This window comes from Mustela lutreola, chromosome 5 (assembly GCF_030435805.1).
Source record: "Mustela lutreola isolate mMusLut2 chromosome 5, mMusLut2.pri, whole genome shotgun sequence".
Lineage (NCBI taxonomy): Eukaryota > Metazoa > Chordata > Mammalia > Carnivora > Mustelidae > Mustela > Mustela lutreola.
In genome coordinates this window covers 70010551-70022798 of record NC_081294.1, presented here as the reverse complement: position 1 = coordinate 70022798, position 12248 = coordinate 70010551, and the positions used below count along the sequence as shown (strand labels likewise).

Sequence of the window (12248 nt, the reverse complement as noted above, 5' to 3'; positions counted from 1 at the left end):
AGTCACAAAAGCAGACTTCAAAAATAGTAAAAGACATTGTGTTGTGACAGCCAAAAATGATGATTAAACTCTAAGTGGATGTTATTTTATGCATATACATATATATGTAATTAAATATTACACCAATAAAAATTCCAATAGGCTGTCTAGAACCTGATAAACTATTGACAGAATATTGTTGGGGGTGGTTCACATTTTCTGTTTCTAGTCGTCCTGATTGATAGGAGGAAATGGTAGTCATCATGGGCTGACCCTGAGATTAACAAATCGCATATAATAGAAAACAGTTTGTCAACAGAGTAGAAAAGAGAAAGTGGACATATAACCACATACTGATTTTAAAATTTCAAATATGATGGTAGATTTTAAAGTACAGAGTAAGCCATTCGGTAAATGACGTCATAAAAAGGATTTTTTTGGACCCTTCTACCCATAGGAATAGAGTAGTATGGTGGAACCTTCTGAAGGATGAAGACCAAGTTTGAGTGTCATTATTACTTTTATTTTTTTAAAGATTTTATTTATTTATTTGACAGAGATGACAAGCAGGCAGAGAGGCAGGCAGAGAGAGAGAGGAGGAAGCAGGCTCTCCGCTGAGCAGAGAGCCCGATGCGGGGCTTGATCCCAGGGATCATGACCTGAGCCGAAGGCAGTGGCTTAACCCACTGAGCCACCCAGGCGCCCCTCATTATTACTTTTTGAGCAAGGTTCTCTTCATCCTAGTTCTCTGTTTGCCCAAGGATGTAAGACTTAAGGATTGACAGTATGTTTTATTTCTGTGATTCTTTCTACATCAATCCTATTAGATTGAAGGAGAAAGAAATAATAAAACCTAACCATTCCTGAGAACTTTCTATATGCAGCAACCATGCTAGGCACTTAACAGACAGTGCCATTTACTCCTTAGAGCTACCTGTTCGGTGTCTTGTATTGGGGTTGTTATTCCTTTGAGATAATGCACCCAAAATCTGTTTATATAAAGATGTTGCAGAATGTATTCCGATGAAAAAGAAATCCTGCAGATACTGAAATGTTAGAGAATAGTCAAGCACACTGTTTCCTTATCAAGACAAGGGATAGTACATGGCCATTAAAAATAATGAACATATATAGACTTTGAAGGTATCTAGAAAAATTTTTACTACCTGTGACCTAGTAAGAAGTGTCAGCCATGTGAAAATGGTACATATTAAGGAGTAGTGACCAAAAAAGTGTACAGAATCTTAAGATTTATTCCACATTTTATAGTTCAAAGCCCATATCCATAATTTATTAAAGTACTCTGACCCTGCTTTGCATGATCCTCAAAATTATTTTTCCCCAAGTAATTCAGCATAGACCCTTATCATCTTACAGTGACAGAACACAGTTTAACCTTTCATCAGACAAAAACAGAAACAACACTTATGTTATCTTTTATTTTCAGTTTCTGCTTTTTTTGTTCCCTAAATCTGATTTGGGATATTCAAGAGCATAAAAATCTCTTCTGTGCCTGGCTTATTGTTAAAATGGGGGCCCAGAATGATTCTACATACCTAGTCTGCATCCATTCTCTCTCTCCCGTTCTCCTTCCCTCACACTCTCACCTGCACACTTTCCTTACACCCAACTAAACTTATCTGTCTTTCCTTGTAACACTAAATGGTATCCTTTACTACATATTTAATACAGACTTAAAATGAGTAAACCTGTGAGACCTTCTTTAAGTTTGTGATAGTTTAATTCATTTTGTATTCCTTTAATTTGGGTTGAGAGTCTTTACTTGATTTCTATTGCATAAATGATTTTTAAGCATTTAAATATTTTTTATTTTTAATTACTCTTCAGATGGCTTTTTTTTTTTTTAAGATTTTGTTTATTTATTTGACAGAGATCACAAGTAGGCAGAGAGGCAGGCAGAGAGAAAGAGGGGGAAGCAGCTTCTCTGCTGAGCAGAGAGCCCAATGTGGGGCTCCATCACAGGACCCTGGGATCATGACCTGAGCCAAAGGCAGAGGCTTTACCTCACTGAGCCACCCAGCACCCCTCAAATGATTTTTAAATCCCAGGCCTATACAGTAGTTGATTGCTAAGCATTTTAGAATTTGGTTCTTCCTCATAAATCAGTATGTATTTAGTTGAGTTTGGGCAGTCATCTCTATTTAAAGTGGTTTCTTGATTTTTTTCTTCTTTATACTACAGCAGGTAAAATAAGATGTCAGTTGATAATTGGTTAGTATTGACAGAAAGGGGAAGGTGTGTTCCATGGCTTTAGCCCAAAGGTGAGATAATTGCTCGGGTTCAAGCAGTTGAGGAGTCACTGCACATTATCTTGCAGAAGTCCCTTTGTTTTGACTTCTGAGATGTATCCTAATTCTTAACACTCAAAATACTCTGTAGGCCCTCATAATAAAAGCATGGTGGATAACTATTACAGCTGTTCTGGGACTGGTTAAACATTCTAATTTGGCTTTTATCTTGATGTTAAAAACAAATACATCGTGGAGTACTGAGATTGGACCTGTGTTGAAACCACCCTGAATAACTAAAGGATTAAAAGTTCTTTCCTCTGGACTACTGTATTCATTTTATACAGAGGCAGGAGCTTTTTGTTACTTAACTCAGTTCTCAGTTTTTAATTCTGACATCTGTTATCAAGTACTCTAATTATGAATTTATAAAATAATTCTCTTATAGTCCTGCATGTAACTATTGAAATTTTTCAATAGTTTCAGTTCAGCAAATACCCATTAAGCATCTTTTTTGTATCAGTTGTGGCATACAGAGGGATATATAGTAGTGAGCACAATAGGCAGTCCTTACTCTCATGTTCATTAAGAGCCTGGTCAGGGGGACACATTAATTAATGAATCACACAGGTAATTGAATTGTTACAAACAATCACTAGTGCTGTGAAGAAAAGATATAGGATGACTTGAAAAAATAAGGGTTCTAGTTGCTGCAGAGTATATGGTATTAGGGAGGCAAATACTGGCCTGATGCTAATCATGCAGGGCCTGAAGTTATTTTTAGGAAGATTAATCTGTTCTATTTTTTGTGTTAAAAAATAGATGGTTTTAGTGCAGTCATTTATTATTGTCACTGGTAATAATCTTGCCTTAAAAAGCACATAATTACATATTTCTTACTCTATTCCATTAGTGACCAAGAATTTAAGTGAGAAAAGATCAGCCAAATCATCAGAAATGTCTCCAGTGCCTATGAGATCGGCAGGTCAAACAGCTAAAGCCCATTTACATCAGCCCCACCGAGTAAGCCAGGTGCTCCAAGTGCCAGCTGTTAATTTGCACCCCATCAGGAAGAAGGGACAAGCCAAAGACCCTGCCACATTAAGTGAGTATTCACAATTATTATTGCATTGATGTAATTTAAAATTTACAGGGGAGTTAGACTGAAAAATAATTACAAAGGTAAATGCTCAGGAGATGATCTGGTATGGTTTGTATAATTTAATCATCACTCATGAATTTAAAAAAGTTTCAGTTTGTAGGTATGTATTGACAGCATACCTATTTTAAATGTTACTTTGGAATTTCTGTAGTCATCAACAGAAAACTTACAGTACTACACTGAGGTACCAAGAGTTTATTGCATTCAGAGGGGCATAAAACAGTTATCTAATGTACATGTGCACCCTATGAGAATGAGGTTGCTTGTTCTAAAAATGTATATTGTTTTTTTCATTAATGATCACTTTTGAAAAACCTAGTTAGGAGACAAGAAGAAATTGTAAAGTATGTAAAAAAAAACCTGTGCTTTTTTCCCCCCCCCGCCCCTTTCTTAGGCCATGTGGAGGGGAAGCTAGGTTCAGTTTGGCTCCTAACATTATTACCTAGCCCATGTATTATATTTAGGACATATTCAGTAGACATCTGTGAATTTGATTTTGTTTTAGATCCAAAGTTGAGTAAGAAAGGACCCCCCACCCTTGCCAGATTTTCATTCTGGTACTATTGACACACAAACCAGTAACTTAAGTATAATGTGTTTGCTTTTATGCCTGGAGTATGTGCATATAAAAACATACTAAAAAAAATAGATGGAAAGTTTTTAGGACACACAGAGCTAAGTATAAAGTCAGAGGTGACTTTTTGGAGGTAATGCCTAAGCAGAGTCTCAACTTGAGTAGGAAGGAGGTCATTAGGCAGTGATAGCAGAGAATTGCTTCAGGCAGAAGAAAACCTTGGGACCTATAAGGAGTTGCTGTGGGCATTGCAGCTGCCTCTGAGGGCAGAGCTACAGGAAGAGTGTTTGTTAAGAGAGTGATGATTATGGTGATTCACAGACCTGTACCCCTGGGGATAAAAATATATGTTTATAAAAAATAAAAAATTTAAAAAAAAAAGAGTGATGATTAAAGCTGCTACTTACAGAGTACTCCCTGAGTGCCAGGCACAACTGAGTGTTTTACTAGGTTTGTTATATTCATTTAATCTTCACTGTAACTCTGTAAGATACCTAATACTCTCATTCTATAGAGGAAACATAGAGGGTCTCCGTAACTTAGACCTGCTACCAGTGAATAATGGAGCTGGGAGTTGGGCCCAGGCTAATGGTTAAAAGGTCATACTAAACAACCTCCAGTTGATGAGATGTGAAGTCCAAAGCATACTTAAATTAGAATATGGAGTCCAAAGGGGAGTTGGTAGTGGGGAGCTGTTGCAGAGATTTGAGCCAGGGAAGGTAACGGTCTGTGTTATCCTAGAGAAGGACTATAGTAGGGAGTGCAGTAAGACTGCAGTCAGAGAGGCGCCTGGGTGGCTCAGTGGTTTAAAGCTTCTGCCTTTGGCACGGGTCATGGTCCTGGGGTCATGGGATTGAGCCCCACATCAGGCTTTCTGCTTAGCAGGGAGCCTGCTTCCTCCTCTCGCTTTCTCTCTCTTCCTGCCTCTCTGCCTACTTGTGATCTCTGTCAAGTAAATAAATAAAATCTTAAAAAAAAAAAAAAAAAGACTGCAGAGAGTCCAAACGGAAAGCTAATGTAATAACTAACAGGGTGTTGCTCAGAGCCTGAGCTAGTTGGATGGTTATGGAAATAAAGAGGTAATTAGATCCAAAATTGGTGAAGTCAGTCAAGTTGCAGGCTAGTAGTACCAAATGAGACAGATCCTGATCTGGCTTCTTACTTGGATGTCATCACGCAAAAGGTAGTTATTACTTGTTCCAAGTAGCCCTTTTCTCCATTTGTTGTATTATGCCTGTTATTTATATGATAAATACATTTATATTAAAATAGCATGTAAGGGCACCTGGGTGGCTCAGTGGGTTAAAGCCTCTGCCTTCGGCTCAGGTCATGATCCCAGGGTCCTGGGATCGAGTCCTGCACCAGGCTGTCTGCTCAGCAGGGAGCCTGCTTCTCTGTGTCTCTCTGCCTGTCAAAAAATTAAATAAGATCTTTTAAAAAAATATTTTAAAATAACATGTAATTTAGAGTAGTGTTAGTATACTGTGATTTAAAGGTCTTCAGTGTGAAAGAGCTGCTTGGTTTTATGACAAAGGCCCAGCAAAGATGGGCTCACTTGACTGATTAAGAGTGTCAGTAGCTCTTGGACATTTCCTAAAGAAGATAAATACAGAAGTATCAATATGGTGAAACCATGGCTAAGTTTGACCCACGCTAAACTGGACCAGTTGTTGGACAAGAGTGGAGATAGAACTTTGCTGCTTGTTTCCGAGGGGGTTCCATAATACTATTTTTCCATAAATTCATGATTGTTTCTATTGTCTACTTTTCTCCTGTAGTGTGAATTTAGCACTCTTGAAAAGGGCTGGACTGGCATCCCTGCGCACCTGTGCCCCCACAGCACAGCTGTACACAGGTAGTGATAGGGCCAACATCCCCACACTGCCCTGGTTGTGTGCCTTGCCCTCCCTGGAGAGGCCATCTCTAGAGGGGAGAGAAGAGTTTGAATCCATCCCTTCTCTGTTAAGTCTTCCCACAAAACAAGTGTATCTTTTGTGGGGGCTGGGACACTATACTCAGACCATTAACTTGGTTTCCCTGACACCACAGCACAAACAAACAACAAAGAACTGTTATTATCTGGTTGGTGCTGACTAGCTGAATTGGAACAAACAACCTAGAGATGAGAATCTCTGGATGCCATCAGCCGGTCATTTAGTTCTGTTCGCCATTTAGACATTTCAGTTGACTGCACTAGCCATTGTGTGTTATGGCTTCAGTTATGTAGTACTCTAAGCCACTACAGATATTCTAATTGTGAAGTGATGGTTATTTGCTTCTTGGGTTTTATTTTTAGATACAAATTTACCTCAGAAAGTTTTAGGAACAACTGAAGAAATAAGTGGTAAGAAACATCCAGAAGACACTATCTCTGTAGCATCATCTTTACATTCTAGTCCTCCTGCATCTCCTCAAGGTTCCCCTCGCAAAGGTAAGACATAACAGTGTAAGCTCATCCTTATTACACCAGACAACACTTGGTGGTACATGATTTGTTTTTCAGTCTATAGTGATAATGGAAAGTGGAAAAACATGTAACTTCTAATACTTTTTGGACTTTCATGTTTTAAACTGAACTATTGAGATGCTTTCCAGGTATTGTTCATCATATCACCAGAACTCTTGTATTCACAGTCTGGCTCTTTGTCAGTGGACAAGCGTAGATAAGAATGAAGGCAGAAGTCACAGTTGTTTATTCTGTGCATTCTTGATGTTGTATACAAATTTCCAATTAAAGGTTTCTGTGGAGTATTTTTAAAACAGAATTTCTATAAGAAACTGGTCTTAACCAACTACAAAATTGAGGGAAAGAAACATTTAGGTTGATACATTCCTTTTTTTAATAATGGAATATTATTACGTTTACTTATCAGGATTTAAAATAACCTATACCCCTATGGATTTTATATGCTATGTAGGACCTCTTGAAGTAAAATACCTGAAATCTGTCTTGCTCATTGACTTAGTTTTCATAGTTCAGAGTGAAGCCTTTCTTTTTTTTTTTGGTCTTGACTAGCCCTGGGTAGTGTGCATGCAACTGCCATTTCATGGTAACTGCACATGTAGCATTTAAAGGGTATGTATATTTCTTACATTGGCCCATCCACAGTTTTTGTTAGCCTGGTAAAAACAAAACAAAACAAAAAAACTCCTTAGTTCTGGCCTCATCCTCACAAATGTAAAAAATAAATAAATTAATCTGTTTAAATAATCACAGTACAGGAGGGCACATGGGGTTGAGGAAGACAACCTTAGGAAGTTGAGCAGGAAGGAGAAGCTTCCAGAGTTTTCCTTAGCTCCCATGTTCTAAGTTTCATCTCAGTTTTGAGGGTTCCTTTTTATTAGCTGCCACATTTTGGCAGTTATGTGGTAAGGGAATGTCAGAGCTGAGTTTGAATTTTGACTCTCTTCCCCACTATAGCCATGTAACTAAGCCCAACTGTAAGGTTGGGTTTCCTGTCCGTAAGATGGAACAAAGACCAGACCAGCTCTTTTAGAGGCCTCATACGAAGTTAAAAGAAATAATACTTAGAAAACCTGACAGATGATAAGTGTTTAGTAAATTGAGATGTGTTGTCTTTTAAAACCCTGCTGCCACCCTGGGGTAAAAATAGCTTCACTGCTAACCTGCCCTACTTACCCTTTGATATAGCTGAGACTAGCTAGAATTTTCATTCAGATTTTACTAAGAAAAGAGTAGTAGAATTAAATAGGAATAGAAGCGGTGCATATTAACAGTGTGATTATATAACACAGGTTTCTGACCTTGTGGTATGAAGCTCATATATGATTTTGTGAAGCATGCATATCCTGTTTCATTTCTTTACTCTCTGCATGGTCCTATCTGAAGTGCCCCTTACCAGATCTCACAGAGGGGGATGCTGTCACACACATGGTCCTGATAACATGGCTGCATGCTCTTAGCACTCTTTCAAGAACAACTCTACACCCTCCACACCTTTTGGGGGCTTTTCAGAGGTCCCATCACAGACAGTTCTTTAACCAGGAAACTAGTTGAATTAAATACAGTGTTCTTGCCTGCATGTGACTTGTGGGAAGACGAATTTCCCCATTGCTCTCATTCCCAAAAGAAAATCCACTCTCACCACTAGAATCGAGAAATCTTTTAGCCATTTTGACTTTCATCATGTGGTCATTCATAGCTTTAGGAGACTGTCATAAACATGTTTACGATCCATAGAAACCTGAAGAAATTATTTTCTTTAAAACTGTTTTTTACTGTTCTTACATATGTTCTATCAAAACCTCTCTAGTTATTGTATTTCCTTGATTTTGCCAGTAATCTGAATTGAACAAAAATATTATTAAACTAGGAGTACCATATTAGGTTCTTGCTAAACTTTGGAATTCCTAGTTATTGGTTCTTGCTAAACTTTGGAATTAGTTCTTTTCCTAACATTAAATAGGAAACAAGCCTATCTTCATGTTTTTCATAAGGGGATTTTAAGCAAGAAATTTTTTTTTTTAGTAAGTAAGAACTTTTAAAAATATGAGGCATCAGGCAGCTTTATGGAAGGCTGTGGTAATGGAAGGCAACTTTTCCACTTTGGAGATAAACAGGATCAGAAATTGTGCTTTGTAAATATTTACCCTGTATTTACTGTTTTTGTGTCCTGTCTGGTTTTAACCAAGCTTTTTCTTAGTAGAATCTGCCTGAAAATTCTAGACACAGTTTATTGTGAGAAGTAATTCTGGTTAGTTCATACTCTTTGTCATATTTTTCTTTATGACAAGTTTTGCTTACATTGAACAATATTATATTACCAGCTTGTTCTGATTAAGGTAATTTTTCTCCTGCATTGTGTCTTGCAATGACTTCAGTGTTTATGCTATATAGTAAACTCTGTGTTTTAAAAAATATGTTACTAGATTTCAGTTTTTCCAATATTGTCAAAATGTTTGAATTTTTAATAGTGAAATGTTCTATAATAGAAACCAGCCTAATTGTGATTAACTGGAAAGAATTAATTGACCATGACAGGGTTTTTGCATCTCTCCCTCCAGTTGGCAGTATCCTATCTGATCTCAGCATCCTGCTGCGCCTCTCAGGGCCTTCCTCATCCCCTCCCCGTGAGTCCAGCACCAAGATCAGTGGCCAGAACTGCCCCGGAATAGGTGGGGTTTACTTGCAAAAGAAAATCCTTCAGATTACCAGGAGCACAGCCAAAAGAACAGACAGGACCGAGAAGGCCACTGAGGAGAATAGAGACAGGACAAGTTGTGAGAACGCAGCCAAAAAAAGAATGACATCCCCGTTTAGAAGATTTAGGGAAAGAACTCTTTCAAGGGAGAGACTAGCCAACAACAAAAAAGAGGACGCAGATCACCATCAAGCTACAGAAAGCTGTGAGAAAGTGAAGGATGTTAGAAGCAACATCAAAGATGAGAAAGGGAGTGACATCTTCAATTCAAATAGCGGAGGCAACCGTAACACTTTAAACTGCTTCTATACGCGATTCAAGTCTAAAAGGAGAAAGACAATCTGACGGAGTTCCTCACTTAATTTTAGTGTTAAACTTGTTTTCATTTATTAATGTAAATGTAGCTTAAATTAAGTTATTTATCAAACAAAGTTCAGGCAGAACAATTTAGTGTAAAATAAGATTTATAGGCATTTCATAGTGTTAAAGATACTCTAGCCACAAAGTCATATTTATTTAAAGTGCCTTATTTGTACATGTTATTTTACTAATGTGAGTAAAATTTATACTCTTGTTTTCTGTAGTTGGCTTTATTTCCTGCTGATAGCGACTGGGTCTGTGAATGAAATAAGTAGAGGTACTTTTTAGAAATCAGTATTTACTTTTGCATTAGAACCCCTAGTAATGATCTTATCACCACCTTTGCTTCAGAGAATTTTATTGCTCTTATTACTGCAACTAAAGGAAAACGAAGGCAAGAAATTTTATCTTGTCCATATACACTTTTTTTTTAAGATTTTATTTATTTATTTGACAGAGATCACAAGTAGGCAGAGAGGCAGGTGGGGCGGGGGATGGGGGGAGAAGGCTTCCCGCCAAGCAGAGAGCCTGATGTGGGGCTCAATTCCAGGACCCTGAGATCATGACCTGAGCCGTGGGCAGTGGCTTAACCCACTGAGCCACCCAGGCGCCCCCACATACGCTTTTTATTTCTTTTGCTTTTTATATAAAACTCTGATTGAGACAGGAAACCAGGCGTCCCCACATACACTTTTTATTTCATTTGCTTTTCATATAAATCTCTGATTGAGACAGGAAAAGGAGATCTGACATAGCAAGTGAAGAATCATTTGGAAACTTGTTGAAAATACAGTTACTGTGTCCTACTACAAACCTCTTAAATTCGAATTGCCTGAAAGGGCCCAAGAATATGTATATTAATAACCTTTCCAGGTAATTCCTAGAATTGATTGTATATGAGAAACACTCATCTAACAGAGGGATATAATTCTAAAACAGTAAAGCAAGTGACTCCTCCAGGATAAAAGAACAATCGTTCTTTTCTTTTGAGAAAGGATTTTTATATTTTATTTGGATGGGGTTTGGGGGGGGTTGTTTTGGTTTGGTTTTTTGTTTTAAATTTACCAAATCCATTTTCTTGGTTCTCTTGAAAATTGACCAGTCACTTCCTAAAAAGCACTGAGAAATGACAATGTTGAGAAGAACAAAAGCCTTGTTTCTCTCAACTTGTCCTGTGCCTGGTGGCCCCATAAGCCACAGGGAAGTCACCCGTATTCTGGGTCTTCATTTTTCTCTCTGAAATAGTTACTAAAACTACTTAATATGGTTAGTGTTCAACAAGTTTTTTCTTTAATGACTTGAGTTATATGTGTATATAAAGCCTATAGTTTTCCTTAATGAGATTTGTCAGGATTGTCCTTAAAGGTCATGTACCTTTTGAACCTCATTTTTCCAGTAAAAAGGAAAATAATTATTTGCTTCTTTGAGACCTACTCCTTGTTGGGATTACTATGGCATTTCCTTTTATTTCTAAGTAAGTTTGTTTACTTTTCTAACAGTTATCAAAATAGACATTATGTACCTTTGACTGTCATGCTACAGATTTATTTTGAGATGCTTCTGCCTCATTCCATCTCTACCCATTTATTCCAGAGAATGGAAGAGAAAATCTCTCTTGCTGAATCTGCTGTGCAGTAAACCATAGAACAATTTAAAATAGGCAGATGCTTTTATTTTTGTAACACATTTTTATAAATGTGTCAGTTCTGCTGTTTAAAGCAATATTCTGTAAACCTAGCGAAGAAAAAGGAAACTGGGTATAAGATGAAATTCATAGCTAACACAATTGATTTAAAAATATGAAAATAATTGCTTTGAACTTGGAGTAAGACTCCTTAGTTGACATAAGCAAAATATCTGGGGTAAGTATATGGAGTTTCAAAAGCAAAAATGTAACTCTCTTTTCTGAGTCTTGATTCCCCTCACCCACCCTTACTTCAAGGTGGTATTCTAGACCCTCAAATCAGACCATGAAATATTTATGTTAATCAAAGAAGGGGGCACAGGGCTAAAAAGAAGTGGAGAAACTCAAGATGTCTGCTTTTTACTATTTTGAAATATATCTAATACCTTCTTATTTTATTAAATGCTTGTAGCTATGTGAGAGCCCAGGGCAGATACACATTTGGACTAGTTTCCTCAGTAATACTGGATTTCGACTTCGTATTTCTTGAATTTGGAGTCAGGTTGGTACAGTGTAGGTAGGTAGATGAGTGGATATGTAGGGGAATATGTGTAAGAAATTAGCATCATTACATCTACACAGATGGAAACTGAGATTGCTTACTCTGTCTTTTGTTGTTCTTGTTTTTCTTCAACTTCTCCCTGACCACATACCCCCTCCCTGTTTCCTTGCTTTGTAGTTTAATCACTTGTTTTCTCTCATTTAGGTTATACCCTTACACCGTCAGCTAAATCTGACAACTTGTCTGACTCCAGCCATAGTGAAATTTCTTCACGATCCAGCATCGTGAGCAATTGTTCTGTTGACTCCATGTCTACAGCTCTGCAGGATGAACGATGTTCTTCACAGCCTGTGGCGGTCCCTGAATCCACTGGGCCTTTGGAAAAGACAGAACACTCCTCAGGGATAGGAGATCATACTCAGCTTGGCCCTGGGTAAATATGGCTGCCCATGTTCATACCACAAAACCCAAGCCAAGTGACCATTGCAAGCAGTGCTCCCCAACTTGCCCTTAGAGGATACCCCTGTACCTGTGGGGTGGTTGCAAGGGGATCCATAAAATAATATGAGGGCCAGC

General features: G+C 37.9%; 1 protein-coding gene across 7 annotated transcripts in view; it reads left to right on the top strand.

Moving 5' to 3' along the window:
• RAPGEF6 (Rap guanine nucleotide exchange factor 6) overlaps positions 1 to 12248 on the top strand; it is a 196446-nt gene that overhangs the window by 175097 nt on the left and 9101 nt on the right. For 5 of the 7 annotated variants that reach the window (XM_059174494.1, XM_059174491.1, XM_059174492.1 and 2 more), the window contains 3 exons: positions 3142 to 3333; positions 6261 to 6395; positions 11877 to 12105. In XM_059174494.1, coding sequence (XP_059030477.1) covers positions 3142 to 3333; positions 6261 to 6395; positions 11877 to 12105 — 556 coding nt within the window. Of the gene's footprint in view, positions 1 to 3141; positions 3334 to 6260; positions 6396 to 8989; positions 12106 to 12248 lie in introns of those variants that run through there. The other 2 variants (XM_059174496.1, XM_059174498.1) reach the window with 1 other exon arrangement.